Source organism: Gambusia affinis, linkage group LG09, assembly GCF_019740435.1.
Source record: "Gambusia affinis linkage group LG09, SWU_Gaff_1.0, whole genome shotgun sequence".
NCBI lineage: Eukaryota > Metazoa > Chordata > Actinopteri > Cyprinodontiformes > Poeciliidae > Gambusia > Gambusia affinis.
Genome location: NC_057876.1, coordinates 24,055,380 through 24,080,710, shown reverse-complemented (window position 1 = coordinate 24,080,710; position 25,331 = coordinate 24,055,380). Strand labels below are relative to the sequence as shown.

General features: G+C 38.9%; 2 protein-coding genes across 2 annotated transcripts; one reads left to right on the top strand and one right to left on the bottom strand.

Moving 5' to 3' along the window:
- Nucleotides 1–2,762: 2,762 nt before the first annotated feature.
- Nucleotides 2,763–13,749, bottom strand: foxo4 (forkhead box O4). Its single transcript, XM_044127636.1, has 3 exons — nt 11,854–13,749; nt 6,780–8,223; nt 2,763–6,014 (listed from the first exon to the last, which is right to left on the bottom strand). Exons 1-2 carry the CDS (start codon nt 12,301–12,303, stop codon nt 6,799–6,801), a joined length of 1,875 nt encoding a protein of 624 aa, XP_043983571.1. The 5' UTR covers nt 12,304–13,749; the 3' UTR covers nt 2,763–6,014; nt 6,780–6,798.
- Nucleotides 13,750–16,496: 2,747 nt separating this feature from the next.
- On the top strand, nt 16,497–24,928 carry ubl3b (ubiquitin-like 3b). Its single transcript, XM_044126202.1, has 6 exons — nt 16,497–16,677; nt 17,200–17,304; nt 20,627–20,735; nt 21,860–21,946; nt 23,376–23,453; nt 23,643–24,928. Exons 2-6 carry the CDS (start codon nt 17,278–17,280, stop codon nt 23,693–23,695), a joined length of 354 nt encoding a protein of 117 aa, XP_043982137.1. The 5' UTR covers nt 16,497–16,677; nt 17,200–17,277; the 3' UTR covers nt 23,696–24,928.
- Nucleotides 24,929–25,331: the final 403 nt, after the last annotated feature.

Below are 25,331 nucleotides of genomic sequence, written 5' to 3'. Positions count from 1 at the left end.
GCAGAAAATAAGCAAACTGTATCCATTTTCAGTCTTTTTTTTCTTATTATTTTTACATTTTTCTGTAAATTTTTGGCGTTACTCCCTTCGTGTTGTTCTGGGTGTGACTGTAGGACCTGCTCGTTGCGCTGCAACCCGAGTAGACGTAGACGTTTCACAGACTGTAGTTAGATTTAGCAACGTGCAGAAGAAACAAGTGCATATCGACTTAAAACAAAGCAAAAGCGCTGTTATAACACAGGTGCCTTTAGGTTAGAAAAACTGGAGCGCTGCTCAAGTGGAGGGTTGTTACTGCTGGAGGCTGGACCCGGGCATCGATCGGCGGCGGCTTCTCCGAGTGGAAACAGATGTTTTCTTTTCCCCCCGCAAGATGGCCGGCATAATTTCCAATGCATTTTACGGCCATTTTTTTTTTTCACCTTCTGCGAAGTCCCAGCATCTCAGCAAGAGCCTTTGACACAGATGGATGTTAAAAAAATGGACAACTATATTTAAAACAAAAAGTACAAAAAAGAGAATAAGTGCAAAGACAAAAAATGTTTTTGAAAATGTAAACATGTTTTCTATAAAAAAAAAAAAATGTATCATCAAAATAAATTGTCTTTTGTCTTTCTTTAGAAACCGACTCCCACCTGCATACTTCCACTTTTCACACATGGAGCTGAAAAAGATGTTTGCAGCTTCAGTTTTTATGTTGTAAGTTTGCACTGAGTCCAAGTTCCACCATTTTATCTCCAAGCAAACATGCTAATTTATCAGAGATATTGCTGCAACCAGATCAGCCACTTATCAAATCATCAAGGACTGGAGTTTCAGAGTTCCCAAGAAAGTCCGGAGAGTTCTTGCTCAAGGATAACAAACAGGCAGGTGTGAGTCAAGAAGAGGCCACTTGTCTCCAAACAAAAAAATATCGAGGACGGGTTGAGAGAGAGAAGCACCAAGGCTAGAATACAGCTTCGTTTTTCAGATCCATTTTAGCACCAGAGCAATTTAAAGTAACATACAAAAAACAAGCAAACTGTCAAATTGATAATCAGTTTATTATGAATCGATCCCAACTCTAAACTAATGTGTTTTTAGTTTTAATTTAAAGGAAGTAAGTATTTCGGCAGTTTTGCGGTTTTCTGGAAGTTTGTTACAGATTAATGTTCCAGATTAGACGCTGAAATTCTGCTTCTCCATGTTTGGTTCTGGTACTGGGGTTGTAGAGCAGAGCAGACCAGAACCAGAAGACCCGAGTGGTCTGCAAGGTTGATGCAACACCAGGGGTGCCCAAAGTCGGTCCTTGAGGGCCGGCATCCTGCATGTTTTAGTTCTCTCTCTGGTGGCAGTAACAACTTTTCAGCATGTCGGTCTTCTTCTTAGGCTTTCTAACGAGCCACCATTGGATCCAACTGCGTTAAACCAGGGAGAGAACTAAAACATGCAGGATGACAACCCTCGAGGACTGACTTTGGGCACCTGGTCCTCGGGGCACACTGCTCTGCATGTTGTAGGTATTTTTTGCTCCAGTCCAGCTGATTTCAATTGATGACTGATTAACAGGCGTTTATTTAATTGCAATGAGTTGAATCAGGTACATTAAAGTAGGGAAACCTCTAAAACATGTAGGACCGTGTGCCTTGAGGACCAGGGTTGGGAAACACTCCATACATTAGAAAAAAGATAAACACGTGGATGAGTTTCTCAAAATCTTGTTGGGGACATTCCTCCTTTTATCTTGGAAATGTTCTTCAGGTGATAAAAGGCCGACTTTGTAACTGTCTTTATGTGTCTCAGGAGTTTCAAGTCCATCTACACCCAGATTTCAGGCTTGATCACTATCTAGCTATACTTAAGAGAAAAGGAGATCGGGCTTTCTCTGTTGCTGCTCCTAATCTATGGAATAATCTACCTTTCCAGATTAGATCTGCCAACAGTCTGGATCATTTCCAATCGCTTCTTAAAACTAATTTTTATTCTTTGCCATTCAATTGAAGCTTGATACCGTAGCTCTTCTGTTTTTGTTTTTTGTTTTTTTTTTTTTTTACTTATTAGTCTTATTATATTATTTTAACAATATATATGGATTTTTATCCCACGTTATGTCTGCTCAGACAAAAAGTTGCCTATTGACAGAAAGAAATCCGAGTTCTTTAGCTAAAACTCAAACAAGTCCAGTACTGGATCAGAGTCCAATTCGATGCTAATGCTAACTCTAGAGCTCAACTTTAACGGTATGCGAAAGTTGACGTTTGTAGCTGTAATGCGAGAAAAATTTCAAGTGCTATAAATATTCTTGTAAATCAATGAGTGAATTTTATAAACACGGTTAAAAAACTCGAGATCTTAATCCGATGGGGAGCCTGAGGTCTGTCATCAAAACAAAAATAAAAACCTGAACTCACTAATTAACCAAACGGGTTACCATCAATCAGGATCTGATCCAGAAATCCAGTAAATCATTGAGAGTCGGTATAATGTTGACTTGTTCGTCGATAAAATCCTACAATTTGTATTATAAAACTGCAGTAAACTATAAAAGCAGCGACATTTGAGAAACCATGGCTCTACTTAGATGCTGTTTGATTTAAAGTGTAAATTTATATTACGTTTATATAAACATTTATTTTACTTAAGTGTTAGCTCTATCCAAAAAACAAATTTATATAAATCTAAACATACTCATGTTTATCTCAGAAACTAACGGAAGTAGCTGAAGCAACAGCGCCCTCTGGTGTCAGATCCTGAAGTCTGCAGCGTCACAAATGAGCAAAACCAAGTGGGTTAAACATTTTATTGAATTGATTTCTGCATCTCTACGTTTATCTCTGGCTGACTTTACAAAGTGTAAAGAAAAGAAGAAGAAAATATTCACATGATTAAAAACCATAAACATTAATTGGCTTCTGCACAACCCATCGTCCCCTTATGCCAACTTTTAATGCTGTAACAAATGGGGGGGAAAGTTAAAACCATACAGGAACTAACTGCTACCAACAATAACAGAAGAATAAGAACAAGCAGAAAGTTGTGTCAGCTTTGGAGATACAAGCCAGGTAATAAACACCACAGAGGCAGCGACCGTAAACTGGAGAAAAAGAAGCTGCTGCAGCCTCTCAGCTGGGAATTATCAGATATTAAACAAAAACAAGCCTGGTTGCATATATGACTAAAATAATTACTGATATTACTTAATAAAATCATGCATAATTAAAGAAGTTTGACTTTTGCTTCCAAGTTAAATTGTACATATCAGAAAAAAACAAAACAAAAAGTTCTGGTTGCATCCTAGCTATAATAATCCAAAATACAAAGGCCCTGATATGCACCGACTGCACTGATGTCATCTAGCACCATCATTCGCAAAAACAAAAACAAGATATAAAACATTTGTGGGGAGGGAAAAAAGGAGAGTGCTTTAATGTTTTTTTTTTGTTTTGTTTTTTTTAACAATGCTACTGTGAAAAAATGAGTTCAAGATGCAGGGTGGGTGTTATTTCTGACCACAGAACCAACAAAAACAAAATGTTAAAAGACGGGAGATGATAGGTTTAAGTATTGCTACAAAGCAACATCGTGCTCTAGTGTTTTGGATATTGGCAGATTAAAGAAAACGAAGTACAACTAGCACTGATACACATGGCTGATCAACTAAACATGAAAACTCTTTAAAGAAAAAAAACAAAACAGGAAGTTTAATTTTAGTTCAGCTATTTTTTTTCTCAGAGGAAATTAAATCAAAGACATGGCATGTTGAGTTTCCAGTCTTGTGCAAAATAAATATCCGATTAAATCTGCACGCAGCTGTTTTCCTGCTTCTGAGAGGTAACTCGTTTTGAGATGAGAACCGACGCAGATTTTCAGAGTAAAACAAATAAAAAGCGCGAGGCAGGTGGCTGGGAATCGTAGCTGACATAATCAAGTATTCGCCTCCTTTATCTTACCAATAAAAAATAAAAGTAAAAATCACATTACAGGTCTGCTTTGCGAAGCTTATGTACACAGAAGATGCCGTGTCAGGGCCAAGCGCTTTTTAAATGCCATGCAAATATTAGTGTTCCTTTGGTTATGTAAAAAAATAATAAAAAATCCACATGCATTTTGTCCTTTACAAAAATAAAAGTATAGAAAAATCACCGTTAAAAATCTGAGAATGCTTCTTCCAATGTAAAAAAAAAAAACATCACTTGTTATTAGTAATATACGTATTAATATCTGATTTATCATCTCAGCCTAGATTGTATATTAAAACTATAATCAAATATATTCTTTTCTGGTACCTCTCACACTGTGATTTAATTGCTTTCATGTTAGTATTTAAAAATTAAAGTGTGAGAGGAGACTCTTACAAGCTCCTGCTCTGTAAAAAAAACAACAGTTTTGCAGCGCCTTGTCAAAAATACACATCCTTTTAGAAACTTTTCCACGTTTTGAGGCGCTAAAACCACAAACCTTAATGTTTTATTGGAATTTTATGTGAAAAAATAGAATAAAGTGGTGTAAAAATGTGACCAGGTAAAAAAATTAAATCTGAAAAGTGTGACATGCATTGTTTAATAATTTACACCTTAAAAATCTTGTAAAACTTTCTTCAAAAGTCAATTAATTTATAAATGAAACTGAAAAAGTGTTTTGTTTTGGGGGGGTTTTGCATATTTTTTGGGATGTACACGCTAAAATGGGAAAATCAGAGTTTTAAAATCTATCAATCAAAAAATGATAATTTCTGGATTTTTAAAAACAGAAGCCGACAAAAACAAATTTGCAGATATACCAAATCCTATGTGTCTCTGTCTCCAGATGCAAGAAGTTGGTAGAGACAAAACTAGAACTATAGCAAAAGGAAATTGAACGCCACAATTTTCAGATATTTGCAAAGAGAAATGTTCCAGCTTTCACATAAAATCCCAATAGAACACATTGGAGTTTGTTTTTGTAACAAAACGCGAGACGTTTAGTGAGGATGAATATTTCACCAAGTAACCAGGAGAACGTTCAACAACAAAAACCTTTGATTTCCTTCAAGGTTTTATTTCTGTCTCCTGATAAATCTGCATAGCGTGCCGTCAAGTACAGGTGCAACGTGTTCATTTCATCGTCTCTTTTAAAGGATTATATACTCTTTTTTTATTATTATTATTTGTTGAAACGACAAACTAATTTTTACAGTTTGGGGTCCCTGTGTGGCAGGAAACCTAAGTGCTTTGAAAATGCAAAGACTCAAGGAGGAAAACCTAAAAACAACAACGATAAGAGAGCGGAGGCATTCTGGTGGCGTGTAATACTTTGAAATGCCCACACACGTTCGATTTCTTCATTTTGTTAGTTCAACTGCACCTCAGGGATTTAGAGAAAACAAAAACACCCTCTAGCTGGTTTCTATCATAGCAAACTTGTCAAAAAATGCCAAACAGAAGGAAAACAACTCCAATTGAGTTAAATTTACAGGGTCGATGTAAAGCCACCAAAAGGTCGTCCAGTCCGTTAGTCTTCCTGATCTCAACTCTCCGTTTCTCTCTCGGGTCTGTGCAGCTTGATCGCCCGCACTTCTTTCAGTCGACTGCACAGCAACGCATCGAGCGAGCGCTGGTGCAAAACTGGCCAAAAAACAAGAATAAAGTGTTCAGAACCAGCGCCAGCTTGATCTGGACGTACCATCTCTACAGCTGCTGCGGCATAACATGACATGAAATGCAACCTCTGATGATTTGTCTTTACACTCCAAAAAATATATTTTTTTCTTTTCTTTTCTCGCCTTTTTTTTTTTTTTTTTACACAAATAACAATAATAATAATAATAAAGTCATCAGTTCCGGTTCTTAAGAAAGCAGCCAAATTGTTGCCAAGTGTTGTTAAGAAAAATCATTTAGAGAAAAATAAAAAGAAAGCAGTGCATAGTTGCCTTCCTGTAACCGAACGTCTTGGCAAGTGACGTGAGGTCAGATGTTGGATTTGCTGTTTTCATCCAGCAGGGGGCGGTGCACCAGTTGTTCTGCTGTTTTAGTGAGGTTAAGTTGACTGGAGGTGAGATCCTGCAAGACAAGACATAATCGATACAAGAGTGAGTCATAACCGCTGACTGGATCATAAATATGTGGACGCTCTTGATCAATGTGTGAGAGAAATTTAGATGAATAAAATGGCTGCTGTCGTGACTGACCCGCATGAGACGTAGAAGGAAAATACTTCAGACGATGTGGACAAGCTGCTACTTTGACAGTTTACTTAGTGAACACAAAAGTGTGAACAACATGGAGGAACTTTGCCAGTTTCCACGTCATCACTGTTTTATTTTTTAAGCAGTAATGAGGCACAGTGGCAAAACCCTAAACTGCTGCTGCGCAAATTATTCAATTTGTTGTTGCTAGGTAACCAATGAACGAGCGAATGAGTTGATTCCACCAACCTAGAGGAAGTTAAACAGCTGAAGTCCTTCCTCTGCCTACATCCCCCAGAATGCTGTGCAGTTCTTGTTTGGAGTTCAGTGAAGTTATTGAATCTATTGATACTGATCACTTGTCTATCCTGATACACGTTATTGATTTATTGTCCTGCCTTAGGTTGTAATATCGTGGCAAAATATTAAGACTCAAAGCATTTGAAAATTTTTGTAAGGCATTACGTGACAACTGATGTTAGCTGGTATAAATGCATTTTTCCAAGGTGGACGGGTTGTGAAAACTCTGGCTTTAACTCAAACTTCAGCTGCTTTTTTCCAGTTTATGGCGATTTTGCAGCTTTTTACTCTCAGCGGTTTAAAGAATCGTCTGTAAGGTAAAGCAGAGGAGTTGGCGTACCTGATGCGGTTCTGCTGGATTAGCTGGGCACCCAGCTGTGGGCCGAGCCCTGCGTGGTGGTCGGCCCTGTGTAGCCTTGACCTCCGGGCAGGATGGGGTCAAAGTTGAAATCCATGCCGTCTCCGTCCATGAGGTCGCTGTTGATGATGTAATCCACGTCGCAGTCCAGGTTCTCGGTGAACATGTCTATGTCCAGGTCCGTGGGCAGTCGCTCCTGACCGGGCTGGAACCCTGTCGGAGCGCCAAACGGACCAACCGCCGGCAGGCTCAGGCTCTGATTGGCTGCTGGGGCCGGAGCGGTGGCGGTGTGATGAGCGCTGATGGTTTGCACCTGGTGGGTTTTGAGAGTGGAGAGGGGAGTCGGGTCCTGGGAGAGTCCGGACAGGATCATCCCCAGTCCGATTTGATGCTGCTGGTGGTTGTGGCGGAAATGCTGCTGTGGCGGCGGCGGCTGCATCTGGGTCTGCATCGCCATCGGCGTCATGGCGTTCGCCTCCAGCGCTTTGTTCAGCTGCAGCTGAGCGGGTTTGGCTCGCACGCCCAAACCCATCTGACCAAGACCTCCAGAGTTCGCCATGAGCGGGCTGACCTGGGCCATTAGCACGTCACTGGGTGGAGGGGAGTCAGAGGTCAGCAGCGCCTCCAGGCTGGAGGGAACATGGCTGCTGTAGCGGCCGCCACCGTGAGCGCTGGAGCTGCTCATGGGGTTGAAGAGGGAGTTGCTGAAGGACGCCGGCGGCTCTTTGAGGGAGACGGCGGGCTGGGCGGCAGAGTGCGCCTGGTGGAAGGAGGTGAAGCCGGAGCCGCGCGGAAGCAAGGTGGAAGCGGAGGGCAGCGGCGTGGGCGGTGCCGGCGGCGCCGTGCTGGGACTGGCTGCGCCCTGCTGCGCCGTCATCAGGGTGAGGTTGTCGATCAGGTCCAGCTCCTCCATGACGGTCTCTGTGAGCGTCGGGGTCAGGCTGCTGGATGCGTAGCGGCCCAGCAGGCCGTCGTCAGGCAGGCTGTCATCGTCCTCCTGGCCTGGGGCGATGGGCGACAGGCGGCCGCTCAAGGTGCTGGCGTTGGAGCTGGTGCGTGGGCGGAAGGTGGTCCACATGTCAGCATCGTCCAGGCTGCCACGCGATGACGGGCTGCTGCTGTTCACGCCCCACTTAGGGAACTGCTGCGACGAGTTGGGGCTCTCAGCGCCGGCAGAACCGCCTGCGCCGTCTCCCTGCAGCACGCCGCCACCGCCGGCCGCTCCAGCCTGCTTCTTGGTCTGCTTGGCTCGCATGCGGCTCTTCAGCAGCTTGCTGCTGTTGTCCATGGAGACGGCTCGGCGGCGGGGGGCTTTCCCCGTCTTCCCACCCTCGGGGTTGAGCATCCACCAGGAGCTCTTCCCTGTGGACTCATTGTGAACCCTCAAGAACTTGTTGTGGAGTGATAAGTTGTGGCGGATTGAATTCTGAGAAAAAGAATAAGAAAAAACAATCTGAAAAATTTAACTTTACAAAACAAAAAACTCTCAGTTACTAAAGGGCTGGACAACATGGCTGAAAACAACATGATCCTAGCGTTTCATGTCAGTCAATATCAATAATTATTGATCAGTTTTTTTTTGTTCTAAATATAAGAAATACTGCCAAATTGTTGGTGTGACCTTCTCTGCTTTATCCACAGTTTTAATTTTTAAACAGTTATGACGTATGGCGGCACAACCTGAAACTGCTGCTGTGCCAGTTACTCAACTTACTGTTGCTAGGTAACCAAACAGTGAGTTAGTTGATTATTCTATATATTAATAAGAATATTCTATCAAAGCTATAAAACACCCTGAGAATCCAGGGAGTTCATTGGTGAAAAAAAAGAATCCAGTTTTTTCCAAAAATTGGAGAAATCTATTTAGCTGTGGAGCTGCACACAAGATACATTTTGGGCATGTTACGCAATGAGTTGTTGCTAGGTAACCACCAGTTGCTGAGAAGATTGTTGCTAGGTAACCAAAGAATGAGCGGCCTAGTTGATTCCACTGTGAAAAGTTCAGAGAATATTCTATCAGATTACCTATCGATATTGATCACGTGACAATCCCAACAGATATCGTTATTGATTTTTTATCTCTCAATTAATCATTAACTGGAGTATACAGAGTCAAGAAAGAAAATTTGCTAAAACAATATATATTCAGAGCAGTAATTAAGCCAAATTTGTACAACAATATATATACTATACTATCACCCGATCAGACCTACACTGTATTGATGTTAAATCAAGCAGGAAGGCTGACTTTAGATGAGGAGTATTTTTTTTACCTGCAGATGTATCATTTGCTTCAAATGATAAAGCGTAAACTAAAGGAATGCTATCTTACTGTATGTTGGGCAAAAAATGCTTATTTTATTATTTAAAAAATTTTATGAATTAGGGCTGCTCAGTGGAGCAGTGGGTAGAGCTGTTGCCTTGCAGCAAGAAGGTCCTGGGTTCGATTCCCGGCCCAGGATCTTTCTGCATGTAGTTTGCATGTTCTCCCTGTGTATGCATGGGTTCTCTCCGGGTTCTCTGGTCCATAGGTGTGTGTGTGCATGGTCCTGTATGTTTCTGTGTACCCTGCCTCTCGCCCATAATGTTAGCTGGAGATGAGCACCAGCAGCCCTCCAGACCTTTCTAATGGACGAGAGTGTTAGAAAATGGATGGATGGATTTGACGTTTCAAATATTGTACAAAAAGCTTCAGTAAAAATTATTTTTAGCTCATTAATTGTCAGAATATTTACTAACTGAAGTAACTTAGTTGCAATGGAATTTGGAACATTATGTGGGAAAACTCAGATCTGGACCTGGTAATCAGAAATTCAGCAAAATCTACATTATTTTCTTAAATTTACCTTCACTGTGCATAAAAATTTAAATAAAGAACACAGATGGTTGGTGTGAAATCTTTGGAGGCGTTTTAAGAACACAGTGGCCTCCCTATCAGACGTGACACCCTGAAGGTCATGGAGGTTTCCTGTTATGGCTGCAAAGATACAGAGTTAAATATCGTTCCACTGCAGAAAGGGTCAAAGTTTTAAAGACTTCTTCATGGCCATGTTTCTTATCCAGATGCCAGAGAAACTGTCTGCCAGCTGGCTGAAAGATGCTCACAAGGCTTTTCCACAACGTTCAAGAAACACAAATTCTGTCGCTTAGCAACAGAAAGTCATTACTCTAAGTCAGGGGTGGGCAATCCTGGTCCTCGAGGTCTCCTGCAACTTTTATTTTTTTTATTTATTTAACTTTTTATTTGGAAGGGCAAGTTACAATTACATTGTACATTTTAATTTCCAACACAGTGGAAATACAGAACGGTGTAACATATGCCCATCCAGGATTTTTTTTTGGAACAGAAACCAAACATCCATAACAAAAGAGTGGGTGGGTGGTAGAGGAGGGTCTGATCTGATTTTTCTCCTGCAACTTTTAGATGCGTCTCTACTTCAACACACCTGAGTCAAATAATGAGGTCATTAGCAGGACTCTGGAGAACCTGACTGCAATTGGGAGGAGATTCAGCTGTTGGATTCAAGTGTGTTGGACCAGGAAGACATCAGGACACCGGCCCTCCAGGACCAGGATTGCCCAACCCTGCTCTAAGTCCACACTTTTTAAAACCAGAGTGCTATGAGTGGTGTGTCTATAGACATAAGTCTAAGTTTGAGAACAAATAAACCAATTAGATGATTGATATCTTTTTTCCAATATAGGTTGCAATTTTCTAGCCAATCACAAATATCCCAAAATTAAGGAGTCAATTTTTCCTAATTCCTGTGTCTGTTTTGGCCTGCATGGCTTGCCATACAGAGTGGCAACAAATTAAAGATGGAACAAAACAATCAGCTGTTCAAAGAAAAACTTTTACATGTTTTTCTGCATGTATTGCTCTTAAATTAAATATTTTAGAAATGCTAGATGTGCTTTGCTTGGAAAAGCATGCAACATGCAACTTCTGAAGCTTAAAAATTATTTTTATTTTTACACCTGATGCAGTTTCTCACCTTCTCAGTATAGAGTTTAATAATATTACATTTAATCAAGGGAATAAATCCTGTTTCTATGTTACAGTGAAACTGACTTGGCTTTTAAAGTTTAAATTCAGTTTCAATTAACTTGAACTTTGAAGTGATTTTTTAATTATTATTTTGATCCTTAATTAGCATATTAGTGATGTTTATTTAGGCGGCATGGCTCATAAGTCTGTAGCACAGTTAATTTTGTTGAGGTAAAAAAAAAAATCCACATTTTCCCAACTTATTTCACTGAAAGATTTTCGCTCTTACAGTGTTTGTGTTTTAAATCTGTACCATATTATTTTTTTTAATTGTTAATGTAGTAACAGCTATTTCACTTTGTGAAATTGTTTCCTATTTAAAGAATGTTTATATTGTTGTTGTTGTCTCCATTTTTAAATATACTTTTAGCTATACAATCATTTGATCTTCTCTTTCCTATAAAAAATTACCTTCTCTACTTGTTTAATTAGAAAAATTGCATGTTTAGTTTATTGTCGAGAAGTGAAAAGAGAAATACATTGATTGCTTTTTTGTAGTTTTAGAAATTCTGTTGGCACACTAGTCATTTTGACTTGACAATTTTGGCCTACGTGATAAAATATTTTGAACACCACTGCACCACACACAGCTGTGTGGAGAATATAGTTTTAGATTTCTACTTTAAATACTTTCCCATTATGCTCTTTTTCAAGGTATATATAGAATAAATAAAGTCAATAGTTTTCCAGACTGCATAGAGACCCTGTACTTAATCATGGTGCCCTTCATGTCTCTGGTGTTTCCCTGCTGCTGCACACATGGCTTAAATGAATGGATGATTAACAGGCTCCTGCTGCAGCTGAATGTAGGCTAAGGAGGGAATGCCATAATTTGAATCAGTTGTTCAGGGTGGGAAACATCTAAAACAATAATAATCTCATAAAATGCAACCATAGATCTTTCCTAATCTTAAATCATCATATAGTTTTGACTTTACTTTTGATTTGTTGTGCAAAAAAAAAAAAAAAGTCATTATGTGCAACAGGTTTACTTTTGCTAGGGCTCACCTTCCAGCCGGCAGAGCTGTTGCTGTCTCCTTTGTCTCTGAAGTAAGGCACAGTTTTCACCATCCAGTCGTAGATCTGAGCCAGGGTCAGCCTTTTCTCTGGCGAATTCTCGATGGCCTGGCTTATCAGATCCGCGTAGCTCTGGTTCCCCCACGCGTTGCGCCGGGAGGATCCTTTGCGGGGCGTCGCTCCGGCTCCGCCCACGCCGGCCACAACCCCGCCCTCCTCCGCCGCCGCGGCAGCAGCTTTCTCAGGCTCGGAGATGATTTGCTGCGGTTCGGGCTTGTCCTCGTCGGCTGCGGGCGGGGTCCCGGCTGCGGACTCGGCGCCATCCGCCCCTTCTACTTTGACAGCCGAGATGTCGGGCCTCGGGAGCGGCCATGTGCAGGAGCGGGGTCTGCTCTGCGGCTCAAAATCGGGATCGATGGGGGGCATTGAAGACTCCTCCATGCTGGTTCTCTAAACTCCCTCTGACAAAGTTCTGTTCTCCTAAAACATTTACCTTTTTAATATTTAAATGTAAATTTAAAAGTTGCTGACATAAATATATATATATGTGTGTGTATATATATATATATCTATATATATACACACATATATACCTCAGTCACAACGGGGGCTTCAACTAAGGGGCCTAGAAAGGAGACGCAATAATCTGGACACACCAATGGCCTCTGTTAATCCTCAGATTGGAGATTAGGGAACCCAAATAATCTCCTTAATAGTAACTATCATAAACCTTCCGATTTATATATATAGAAGTCTCTTTGTTTCAATGAAACACAAACAACAGTGAAGGAGTGTCAATGAGCATCTAAACATCTGGATCTACAGAGGTTTCTGCTCATATAAAAAAAAAAAATAAGTTAGTTAAGTATAAAAAGTTTTTTAAAATCACCAAAGTAATATTTTAGAAATGAGTGAAAATATCCTACTGTACCAAATTTCCAGATTATTTTTTCATACTTTTCCGTCAAACATATTTTTTATGTTTGAAGAGCACGTTTGCAAATAAAAACAAACAAACAAACAAAAAGTAGCAAGAATATAAAAATCAGCAGTCACTAACCAGCGCGGCTGAATTAGAGTTAATAGTAAAAATGTCCAAGGAGCGACTTTGTGCAAACAATCCTGAGACTTTGTCCACTGTCTCTGTGTCCCGTCTGGGATTTAAACATCCAAACTTATGTCTAAAAGAGACAAAAGGGGAAGGGAATGTGCTTTAGTCTAACCTTAAAACTTAATAAAGTTTATTGTAGTAAAAAAAAAAAAAATAGGATAAGTGTTAAAAAAAAACCGTAGTCCTGAAGTCCGTGCCTTAGGTCCTTTCCATACGCCACATTGCGGCCAGGCGCATGTCACCAACTGCCATGTTTCTCCCACAGTCTTGCCGCCTCACACGGCGGTCAAACACTTCACACACCGCCCGCTAAACTAAACTCCAGTCTAGTTTAGCGGACTCGGTGAAGGAATCCCACAGTTTGTTCCAGGGAACTCAGCGGAGCTCAGCCGTCAGCGGGTCTGTCGGCTCCAAGTCGCCGCCGCACTTTCCAAACAGCACGATAGCCACCGCAACGCTAGCTGCTTAAGCTCCTGCTACTCCAGAGTTTACAATCCGTGAAAAACTCCGCGAAAAACCTCAGATAGGCTCCGTCGAGCAGCCGTTTCAGGTCCTAGGCGAGTTTTGAGAAACTTTCTGTCGTCGTAGCGATCCAAATATCCGCTTCTTCGCTCTCTTTTTGACTTATTTTGCTTTGTTTTGTTTTGACTCGAGGCGAAGACTCCCTTCTGACGTCTGTTTACCACTCTTAGGCAACGCGATCTGCGCCTGCGCCCTACGGAACTCTGGGAAACGGAGTCCCCCCATGTGTCAGACAGCGCTGGCATAAGCAGCAGCTCCAAGAGGCGACATGTACCTGTATTATGTAACTGTTTATGAAAGACTGCTGAGTACACGCTGTCCGTTTAAGATGATTACTGGCAATTAAACAGGTTAGAGCGGTAATTGCTCTCAGAGCTCTAGACCATAGCGGTTTATATTTACGAATTATTGTGATTTATGTCACATGACTAAATATAGACTATTAAGGCTGCCATAAAATTAGGACAAATAAAATTACTTAAATAAAATAGGGGAATAAAGAGTGAACAAAAACAACTATTAAATTAACTTGACTACAAAAATAGTCATAAATAAAAAAATATATATATTGCAAATGTGTATTTTGAGCTATCTTTATATAAAAAGCATACACATTTTTCAGGAAATATCAAGCCAAAATGTGTTGTTGTTGTTGCTTAGGGTCTAAATACAGAAGACAATAATCATAATAATGGCATACATTTATAGGCTTTATTATGATTATTGTTAAATAACATTTCCCACAAATACTTTTAAGAATGACTGCCATTCCGTTTTTTTTTTTATTATGATAGGGGCTGTAAAGTGTGGCAGTATTCTGCAGGGGACTTCCTGTGTAGATGTGTATGATCTATCTATCTATGCAAGTTAGTATTCTCCAGGTAATGTCCATACTTCTAACAACAATGCATGCACATGTTTGTTCTCAAAAAGTCACTGCTGGAAATATTTTCCAATATGCCACTTCAAAAAAAAGAAGGTGGAATAATAGATTGGTGACGCTAGAACATTATTTTTTCATGAATTATTTGGCTTTATTTGTTTAATGCCTATATTTTGTCATTTATTGCTGTTTTAAATTGCATGTTATGTAACTGAAATGCTAACCTAGGTTGCAAATTAGATTGTACTCTAAATGCTATGCTGCACATTACTTCTTAATGCTTTTCTTTATGCAGCAAATCAATAAAATCCACATGCTAGATTTGAAGAAGGGGTAATGGCTTATTAATTTTAATCCAGCACACACCCCAGCAGAATGGCAGATCCACTCTTGATTTTCAGCCCCAGGTTTAACTGCACTTTTTTTCCATCTCTGAGCCAGTTCTGATTGATGGATAAATCCATGAAAAGGTAAGTAAGTTGTCATAGTTAGTCTTCAAAGAGCGTCTATCTTTAATATTTTTGTTATTTGAGCCTCTATAATACTGAAAAATGTTCCAGTATTGTATAGTAGGAAGTGACTACTGTAGTTTATCTGCATGATAATCTAACAGTATACGTTTGTGGTTTAACCTCTGAGTAGCTTTTTGTGTTGTAATTCTGATTCATCTTGCATACCAGTGACTCTTCCCGTCCATTGAGATGAATAGTAACACGCCCCACCGAAACTGCACTTAATCTCCATCTTTAATGTTTGTTTTTAAACCTGTGCCGCTCCTTGTTAGTTGAGTCATGCCTGAGACAGTACTGCTGAGAGGTTTCCTGTTTGGGACGGTCCACTGGCTCCAGGTGTCTGACTGCCAGGTGCAGACCTACTCTGCCCGTTTCTGGCACACTAAAAGCACTAATGGTGATGTAAAGGAATCCAACCACCAGATTGAGTTTTTCTTTTATGTCAGTCAAATTTCTCTATTGGATCCAGTATCATTATGAATTAAAGATCCTCTACGTTAGGATTTTTGAATTCAAATATCAGGGGATAGTTATATTGTCCAATCCAGAAAGCTCTACTCAAATATGTTGATTTATAATTAGTTATATTTATTCTACTTTACATTGCATAACTTTTTTTTAAACATGTACTTTTAGGTGTATTTTTTGGTCTTACTTAAATAACATTTCTGGATATTCTACCCAACAAACAAGCTTGTTTTACCCAAAAATTCACCATACACAGACACACATCTGCATTTTTTAACGTTTCATAAGTTTTATGTTGAAAGAAATTGATTTGAAAACTGTTTTCTTTTGCCTGATTTTGACATTTATGATAATATTTTTATTTTGGTCCTTAGATTCAGTGCAGTACAAACTGCTGCAGAAGATCTTTCCTGCCAACAGGCATCTTGATCTTCAATAACTCTTTGAAGAATCTAAATTAATGAATTACAACAACATTTAATTTCTCTTTGGGATTAATAGTGTTTTTAAATTTGAATTTAAAATACAAACTTTTCACATAACTTTATATTCTGGTTTTTCTGATTATGGAATTTTTAAATATTAAATTATTGATGTTTTGATCAGATCGATACTTGAGTCACCTTTTTCCAAATGCTCTTTTACTCTTACTTGAGTAATTTCTTGGATGGTTAATTTAGGTTTACTTAAGTAAAAATATGTTGAAGTAGTGTTACTTTTCCTAGTGTAATTTTTTGGGGGCTCTACCCACCTTTGTTCAAACATTAGTTGTCTAAATTTTGAATAGGTGGACCCCCTTTTGTCAAAAAAGTCAGAATTCTGATTTTAATCTCAGAATTCAAACTTTTTTCTCAGAAATATTAAATATATATATATTGCTAACTTTAATCACACTATTCAGAATCTCAGAGATCCCCTGAGATCAAATATCTGAATGTTTAATCTTACATTTCTAAGATTAAAGTCAGAATTTATTAAAAAAAATTTACAGTCTGCTTAATTCCCATTTTACGGGAATGCAGTTTAAATGCATTTTAAACTGCATTCCCGTAAAATGCAGTTTACGGGAATGCATTTTAGTAGAGTAACACTACTTCGACATATTTTAAGGGTCAGAGCGAAGCTTTGTTATTGTAGACTTCAATCCCCAGAAGCCTTTGCTAACATCCGGTGTCTTCCCCTCCATTAGCATCCAAGAAACCCGATCCAACCTAACGATATCCATCTGCAGTCCTTCGAAAACATACGTCGTAAAACTACTTCATGTCGAGCCTTCATTTTAACTGAATGAAAGATTTTATCCGATTCATCAGATGCAGGTGAGGCCAAAGGCCCAGAAACATCGTCATTTCTCAGGTTTTGTTTAGCCAGCGATAGCATCAGTAACAGCTAAGCTAACAGAGAAGCTAATGCTACCGTTAGCATAGACTTGAAGTCGAGATTTGCAGGACAGGGCTTAATGCTCTGACAAAATTCGATTTCTTGCACATTAAAAACCTATAAATAATCATTCTGGATTCATTCCGGTTTAAGCAAGTTAGTAGCTATGGTGGTTTACTGTTGCTAAAAACGAAATTGTAGCCTACGAGCTAGTTTTATTGCATGATAACTGCTGGAATCTGGCAGAAGCCGCTGAGCTCCGCGAACGTGTTTCTTTATAACTTTATTTCGCTTTGCTGTATCAACAGTTTGATTAATAGATTACATTTGACTGACAGTGCAGTGAAGTTGTCTGTAGTGTTAGCAACATGCCAGCTCAGCGGGTCGCAGTGTGAGTGCGGTGCAGTTTCGGTGCCAGGCTGTGGGATCCAGCCTCACAGTGTTGGTGTTGTTTGTGCCAGGGCTCTGGCCCCGTCTCCAGCAGCTGAAGCGCATCCGTCCTGTCCTCTCTGCTCCACGGCCTTCCTCCTGTCTGAGCCATGACCACCCAGATGGATAATGATTTGGTGAGTGCTACCTGAACAATAACAACAATGAGCAAAAAGATGCTTTAATCAGCCATGATTGTGTATGATTGCCATGGCGCTTCAAGCAGCAGCTCAAGTTGGGATAATTTAAGTGTTTTGGGTTTCGGTGGGACGTGGAAGGGGGGTTGTGGATTAGCCAACTTCCACAAACACTTATCTGGGATCGTGACGGCTGTTCCCGTGATCACCATCTGTCTAATCTCGGTTAAACGCTGGCCTACTTTCCTTTCAAGGTTTAGATACCAATTGATTGTACCCTCTTTGTGTGCTGCCCCCAATTTCAACCAAAATATTTGTCACATGTTTGGGAAGCCAAAGTTAAGTCAGATTATTTAGCCAAGCAACACTGGAATCTTGAATAGAAATGTCTTTATATTGTATATTTTCAAATGACTAAACCAGAACATTTCTGGGTTTTGAATTCCTACCTACTGATTTGACTTTGGCCAAATCTGATGTATTGTTTTTGTTTTTTCAAGGGCTAATGCATAAATTTGAACATTCTGCAGGTTCCTTTGTAGAAATGGTTTTAAATCCAACAGAAAATGCATTGCAAATACATATGTCCCATTTGATTTTTATTCAAAAACTGGACTCGCAATAATAAATTTTACTGGATGATAAATTGTCTCAGAATAAAATTGATAAACGATAATATTGTTTTTTTGAGACCATTTCCAAGTAATATAATGTGATGGAATAGTAATAATAATACAAGAACACATCCTTAAACATCGATAAACTTCCAGTTTCAATGAACATTTAATACTGGAACTGGACGACATTTTAAATATATAAAATAAATAAACAAAACAACAAATAAAAAAATAATTAAGTCTCTGTTAACAAAATTGTTCTTTAAAAGAAGATATAGTTGAGACTAAAGCACCAGATTGAAGACTTTTGTTATACAGTTTTTGGTTGACAGAAAAGAGAAAAACAATGAATTATGCAAATGGAAATGATTGAGCTCATTTTAATTTATTATGCAATTAATTGATTTATTGTTTATTGCAACAGGCCTACTCAAAAAGTACGGATGTTTTTATTGTTTAATAATGCTGGCAGTTCTTAATTTAGATTCATTTAATGAAAAACAGGATATAAATCTCTTTTTCATCAATCCATCAATAGTTTTTTAAGAGTTTACCAAAGATCTTGGTTATATTATGTTATGTTATATTCACATGTTTCATCTGAAAAAATTTACATATTCTATTTCTGTCCATTAGGAAGTTATGGTTGATAATATTTTCACAAAAACAGCCAAACTCAAACCTTTGTCTCTTTAAGCACTCTCACATCCAGAAAACAGGCAATTATAAGCGTGTTTCTGTTGTAAAACATTTATTCAGATTAGAAAAACATTTCAGGAATTTGTGATGTATGCTGTTGCCATGGGAAACCAGGCAGGTTTCACTTTGTTTTTATTTTGCTGGGGATAAAAGCGAACAAAGCCTGTTGATGACGATGATGATGACACACACGTGTAACCAAACGGCGAGGTTATCCGGTTCACAGGGACCCTCACAAGCGGGACAGGGTGAGACGGTGTGGGGGCGGTGGGTTGTGTTTGTAAACAGATCAGGAAGCGGGGTCGACCCCTTTCTCTCCCTGACGTCACACTCATTCAGCTAAGTCGCTTTGTTCTGCTCCCTGTGATTTATCAAAAGAAGAAAGTTCATGGACCGCCTGCTAATCAGTGGGAAATGTCAGGAAAGGCTTTCACCTGGGTCGCTCTCAATAACACACACTTTACATTGGATTCTTTTATGAATCTATTATAAAGCAGACTCATAAAGATGCAATTTTACCAGAAGAATGTTTTAAAATCAAAAGAAAAAACATGTAATGAGGGGGGAAAGCTTCAGTAGTTATCCAGATCATGTGGTTCGTTCTTCGAAATACCCTCATTACCTCAGTAGTTTCAGAGTTTTGCTATACTGACAATAATTTGTTGCTGATGTGTTAAAAGATGAAGTACTTCCTTATCTGTAAAACAGATACCAAATTATAACTTCACAACATGCTCAACATTCCTCATTTTGTTATTTTTTTCTTTCTTTCTTATAAAATTGATACATTATTCTCATTCCGACTTTATTCTGCTAATATTATGACGTTATTCTAATTATTTTGACTTTAATGTAAAATTTTGTTGCAGTAATATTATGACTTTATTCTCATGCTAAAAAAATTATCGTGGCTTGACGCTCCTAGTTCTGGACAATATGGCTGAAAAACGTATCACAATATAAGCATTTCATATCAGTCAGTATCAATAATTAGTGATTAGTTTTTAAATATATGAAATGCTGCCAAACTATTGGCATCCATCCTTCCTTTTTTTTTTTTATCCGGTTTTCACTCCACGCTGCTGTTTTATATTTTTAAACAGTTATGAGGCATTGTGGCGAAACCTGAAACTGCTGCTATGGCAGTTACTCTACAAGTTGTTGCTAGGTAACCAAAGAGTGAGTGAGTTGCTAGGTAACCAAAGAGTGAGTTGCTAGGTAACCAAAGAGTGAGTGAGTGAGTTCTGGGTTGAATTTCAGTGAATATTCTCTTTAAAGAACATTGAATGTTCAATCAGAGGTATTATCTATTGATATTGATCACGTGCCTTTTCCGATATATATTATTGATTTATTGTCCAGCCCTGTGTGACCCCCATATTCTGTCATTGAGTTGAGCAGAATTCAAAGTCCAATTAAGCACAAACTGTAAAACTGGCTTGTCAAACAAGACGGCTATCTTAGGCATTCAGTTACTCTGAACTCTGGAAACCCAAAAATTAAATCTTCAAAAGCCAAAAATTTGATGACTCGATTCAGCCTCACTGTTACAAATCCTTCTCAACTAAACCCACTATCAACTTTTGACTTCATGTTAAATTAATAACCCGGCGCTGTCTGGGACACCTGGGATTATCGCATTAGCCTGATGGTCCGGAGCGGAGCGGCAGCACCCTGACACCAAAGGGGCCGTGTTCTCCCTCCTAACCCCACCCTGATCTGTTGTTGTCTCTGGCACCAAGGGCTCACTTCACCGTAAGCCCCCTCCAAACAAAGTCAGCCAGTCAAAGAGAGGAGATCTGCTGTGGATAAATCTAATTAGACTGGAATGCCCGTCTCATCTGAGCCTTCGGAAGGTCACCTCATGCCAGAAGAGGTTAGAGGAAGTGCAGGAGTTTCAATGCTGATAATTGGGGAGATTGTATCTGTGTGAACGCCGTTTGACTCGGATGTTACGAGTTCTGGTTTTGGACGCATTGAGATGTTTTCATTTGTTGTTTTTTTAGGTGCATCTCCGCCTTATCCTGGTCAGCGGCAAAACACAAGACTTCACTTTCTCTCCAAACGATTCGGCCACAGACATCGCCAAGCATGTGTTTGACCACTGGCCTGCAGGTACGTTGTATGGATTCTATAACTTGAACATAGTCTACATCAACTGTTGGAAGTAGATCAGTTTTATCCAATAAGATGCATAAGTGAATGTGTCTTCTATTGAAGTACGTTTAGTCCAAAGTGTGGGATATTGTAAATTATGTTGCACTTCACCAAATAATACATCTAGAATATTTCTATCTAGTACACTTTCACATTTCCACCAGGTGTGGCCAAAGTGCGACCCAGGGGCCATTTTTGGCCCTTGAAATAATTTTTGATTGATCAAAAGTCAAGAAGAATTAAAATTTGGTCAACAAAATAAAAATCTACCAATGACCCCAAATATTTTAAGTTGTCTGTTTGTCTTTTAATAAGGCAACAGTCTAAAGCCTTTTTTATGTTTTGAATCTTTAAGGATGTATAAATGTAATAAAAATGTAACTTATTGAGCAAATTAAACTAAAGTCAAAGAAAAATTACATTTGCATATTTAGTTAAATAAATTTTGTGGCCCATGAGTTGGTTAAATTTGTCATTTTTGGCCCCAGGGGAAAAAAGTTTCCCAGTTAATCCTAAATGTCAATAAACCTTTTTAAACATTAATGTTTAAAAGTGGATCTGTTGTGCAAAATTCACTATTTGCACATTTTTGTACTTCCATTTGGGTCTGAACTGCTTCTAAAACCAGTTTAAAAAATCTGAAATGCTAAGTCAAATTCCATGGACACTACGCCGTTACCTAGTAACCCCAGCCAAGCCCGGACCGTTACCTAGCAACCCAAACAGAACTCAAGAACATTTGGTCAGCTGATTTTACGAATCTGCACTGTAAAATAGCTGCTGGAAAAGACAAGTGTGTTGTTGTTGATTTACCATCCAGAAATCAATTGCTACATTTGTGTTGTTTGTATAGGAGGCTCACTTTCTGCTTTTCAAAGATGTATGGTTGCACAGCAGCAGCTTGTTGACAGAAAAAAAATAGATATAGATATGGTCCCACAAAGTTTGAGATTTTATTTTTCATGCCATATTCACACAGCCATACATTCAATTTCTTGGTCAAAATACTTTCTCGTCTAATAATTGTGTACATGGTGTTGAAGAAAAACATTTTACATTACGCTTTTCTTTTTCTGTGACAGGATGGGAGGAAGAGCAGGTGAGCAGTCCCAGTATACTGCGCCTCATTTTCCAGGGGCGCTTCCTTCATGGCAACGTTACGCTGGGAGGTGAGACCGTCTCTGATGCAACCGAATCACACCGGCAATCAATAAAATTGTATTTGTAGAGCAGTTTCCATACAGCCAAAGTGCTTAAGACAGTTTAAAAAGCAAGAGGTGCACAACTGAAGGAAATATGATCAAAAATGATCAAACTTACCAAACAAATAATGTTTATCTAATGGAGAACATAAAAACGGTTTGCACCAAATCTTTAGGAACATTCTTGACGACAGACTTTACTGTAAATTTGATTTAAATGACGTGACCTGCAGCTGCAGTAGCAGTCTTCCTTTATCTAAGCAGGTTGTGGTTTAAGAAATTAACGGCTAAGCCTCGCCAAAGCGGTCTAAGGAGCGAATGAATGTGATCATCTGTTTTCTTTAAACTCATTAAGCAGTTGACCTTTTGACCCCGCTACTCTCCGCATGAGCTCACTGGCTCGAAGTCAAATGAACGAGTTGATTGTTGGCTTCAGTGGACTGAACACTAGTCTGATTAACCAATCTGTAACATTCAGGGTGTAACTGTGATAAAATAAAGCAGAAACGTTTCAATACTGAATGTAAATAAATATATATCTATATATGTTTATAGAGCAAAAGATATATCTATATATATATTTATATAGATTGATTGATTGATTGATTGATTGATTATTGGCCCAGAAATGAGTTTTACTGATGATAAAACTTAAAACGACATGGTTGAGTGAAATTGAGACAATGAGGGTATCATTTGTTATTTGAATTTTCAGCTAGTAGAAAATGAAAAAGTGAAAAGTTTATTTGTATTTGAATTGGATTAAAAACATTTCATTCAGATGATTAATATTTTCTGGAAGGCCAGTTGGTTTACAAAGACCTTACGTTTCATTTTATTTATGGTTTCTGTTTTAAGTGGATTTTGTTTCTGATTCATTTATTGTTTTTTTGGTTGTTGATTTTTATATTTTTTGATATTTAAAACATCTTCCATCTCCAGTGTTAAATGTTTACAAAATTAAAGTTTATGGATCTTTGAGAGAACAAACTTGGGACAATTTATCATCCAGCAAAAGTTATTATCAAGACAGGTTTACTTACGAATCCTTTTCTTTCAACCTCAAAATTATCCCCATGACAACCCCTGCCGTGCCCAGCCCTGTTACCTAGCAACCCAAGCCAACCTCCAGCATGTTTTGCCAGCTGGATTTTCTGCTATATGCGCTGTACAATGGCTGCTGGAAAAGACAAATGTTTTGTTGTTCACTTACCATCCAGAAACCACTTGCTACATTCCTGTTGGTTGTGCAGCAGACTCCGCTTCTACTTTTCAAAGGCTAAGCTTAAATCTCATTATCTAAGAATAACTTTGTGCATAAAATGTATTGGACATGTTTTGAATAGAGTAGCATAATTAATAAAACAGTTTACTGATGTTCGTTTCCTGTTTGAAGCTCTGAAATTGCCACCGGGTCGAACAACCGTCATGCACTTGGTTGCCAGGGAGACTCTTCCAGAACCCAACTCTCATGGTTAGTGTTGTCTTAAAACCGAGAGAGTTTTCCTTCCAAGTTTTAATTTGTTGACTGGAATATTTAGTAAATATTTGCATGTTTGGAACAAACTAAGGCACAGATTCATTGCTCATCCTGTTTACGGCTGGAGTTTCTCATCGACTCGAGGTTTTAAATCTGCACGTCTCTCCTGTCTTGTCTTTGTAGGTCAGAGGAACAGAGAAAAAACCACAGAAAGCAACTGCTGCCTCCTCTTGTAAAGCATCAGAAACCCCCTTCCCTCCTCCTCTACCCCAACATCATGCAAACTAAACATAACGCGCACCTAAACATGCACAAACTCCCTCACTTTTTTCTCCTGCTGCTCGCCTCTTCGTCTGCAGATCTGGAAGAAATCACAAGAAGTCCCATTTCGGGGACGCTTTGGTTGAACTCTTGTCCGATCTGAGGCATTTTTTTGTTGTTGTTGTTTTTGTTCGTGCCAATATACCCCACCAAAACAATTTTTACTGTCAGCATTACTTTCTGTAGCCATTTCTTTTTAATTTTAAGATTCCACCGATACATGCTCTCTGCCACACATGAGGTGTTTTTAAAAAGCTGGCATTTTTAGTGTTAAAGACCCGGAAGCTCACAGCTTTTTAAAGGACTTATAGAGAATTTTGTGAGCTCTAACCCGCCTCTACTATTTACATGGACAATTCCCCGGGTCCTGCTGCACTTAACCTGTCTAATTATGAAGTGTTTATTGGTTAATCTCCTCCTTCAACATTGTTTTTATTCTTTTTTTTTCTCTCATGTAGTAGAAAATTTCCCAGACATTTTCTGCGGAACTAACTGAACCGCCTGCGTTTGTTCGTTTCTGTCGGAGAAGCTTCGGCGAAGAGAAACTGTTTTGGATCCACGGATTTGTTTGGTATTTTGTTGCAATAACGGTATGTGAGTAGAAACAAAAGCGGAAAAACAAGACGGGAGGGAGAGACGGTGTTAGTTTAATCCTCCTTCCAACCAACGGAGGCTCACAACGAGGCAGAATATTTAGTTCCCCCCCCCGTGGTTGATGTGGGGAAGAACAGGAAAGCAGGGTGGGTTTTCACCTCCCTTTCATTTTGGATGCCGTCTATATTTTATGTTTGCCTTTTATTGTGGAATTCATTAATATCATTAATAAGGAAATTTAAATATATCAATTTTTATCTTGTGTATAGATATTTGTTGAGTTTGTGTGCGAGTCTGTCTGAGGGTGTGTGATGCACGTTGCAGACTGTGTGAGGACTAGTGAGATTTTTATTTTGAAGTGGTGCACTGTGACAGGCTGCGGAAACCTTTCGATTCCTTCCATTGAGTGTCCTTTGGTTTGTGTTTTTGTCAGTGTCACTGCTATGACGTTTTAGCTCAGTATGAATAAATGTAAAAGAAAAAAAAAACTAAAATGCAATGTTGTCAACATAAAAGCTTGTATTATAAATTAATAAATCTTTACATAAGGCAGATTCTTTGGGTTCAGATTCATTTTTTTTCAGTTTTTGGGTTTTTAAACAGAATTTCCCCCAGAAAACTCGCTAGGCTCAGGGCGCTTGGTAGTCATTCACGCAGCCGGCCGCCGTGTTTTTGAGTTAAAAATGTTTAAAGTTGACAGGAAGTTTGAACTTGATAGTTATGCATTTTTGGAAGACTGGAATATTAATACCCAAACACCAACTATTACATCTTAAAATCTTAAGATCATTTCTAAAGATATTAAATTGATAAAATTCTCCTGTTCAAAATTTTATCACCCATTTCCTCACTTGTTCCTTCTACAATTTATAATAGATTATTTTTTTCCACATTTTGTTACATTAAAACTACAGATGAAATGATAAATTTGATTGTGATGAATTATTGAAATTATCT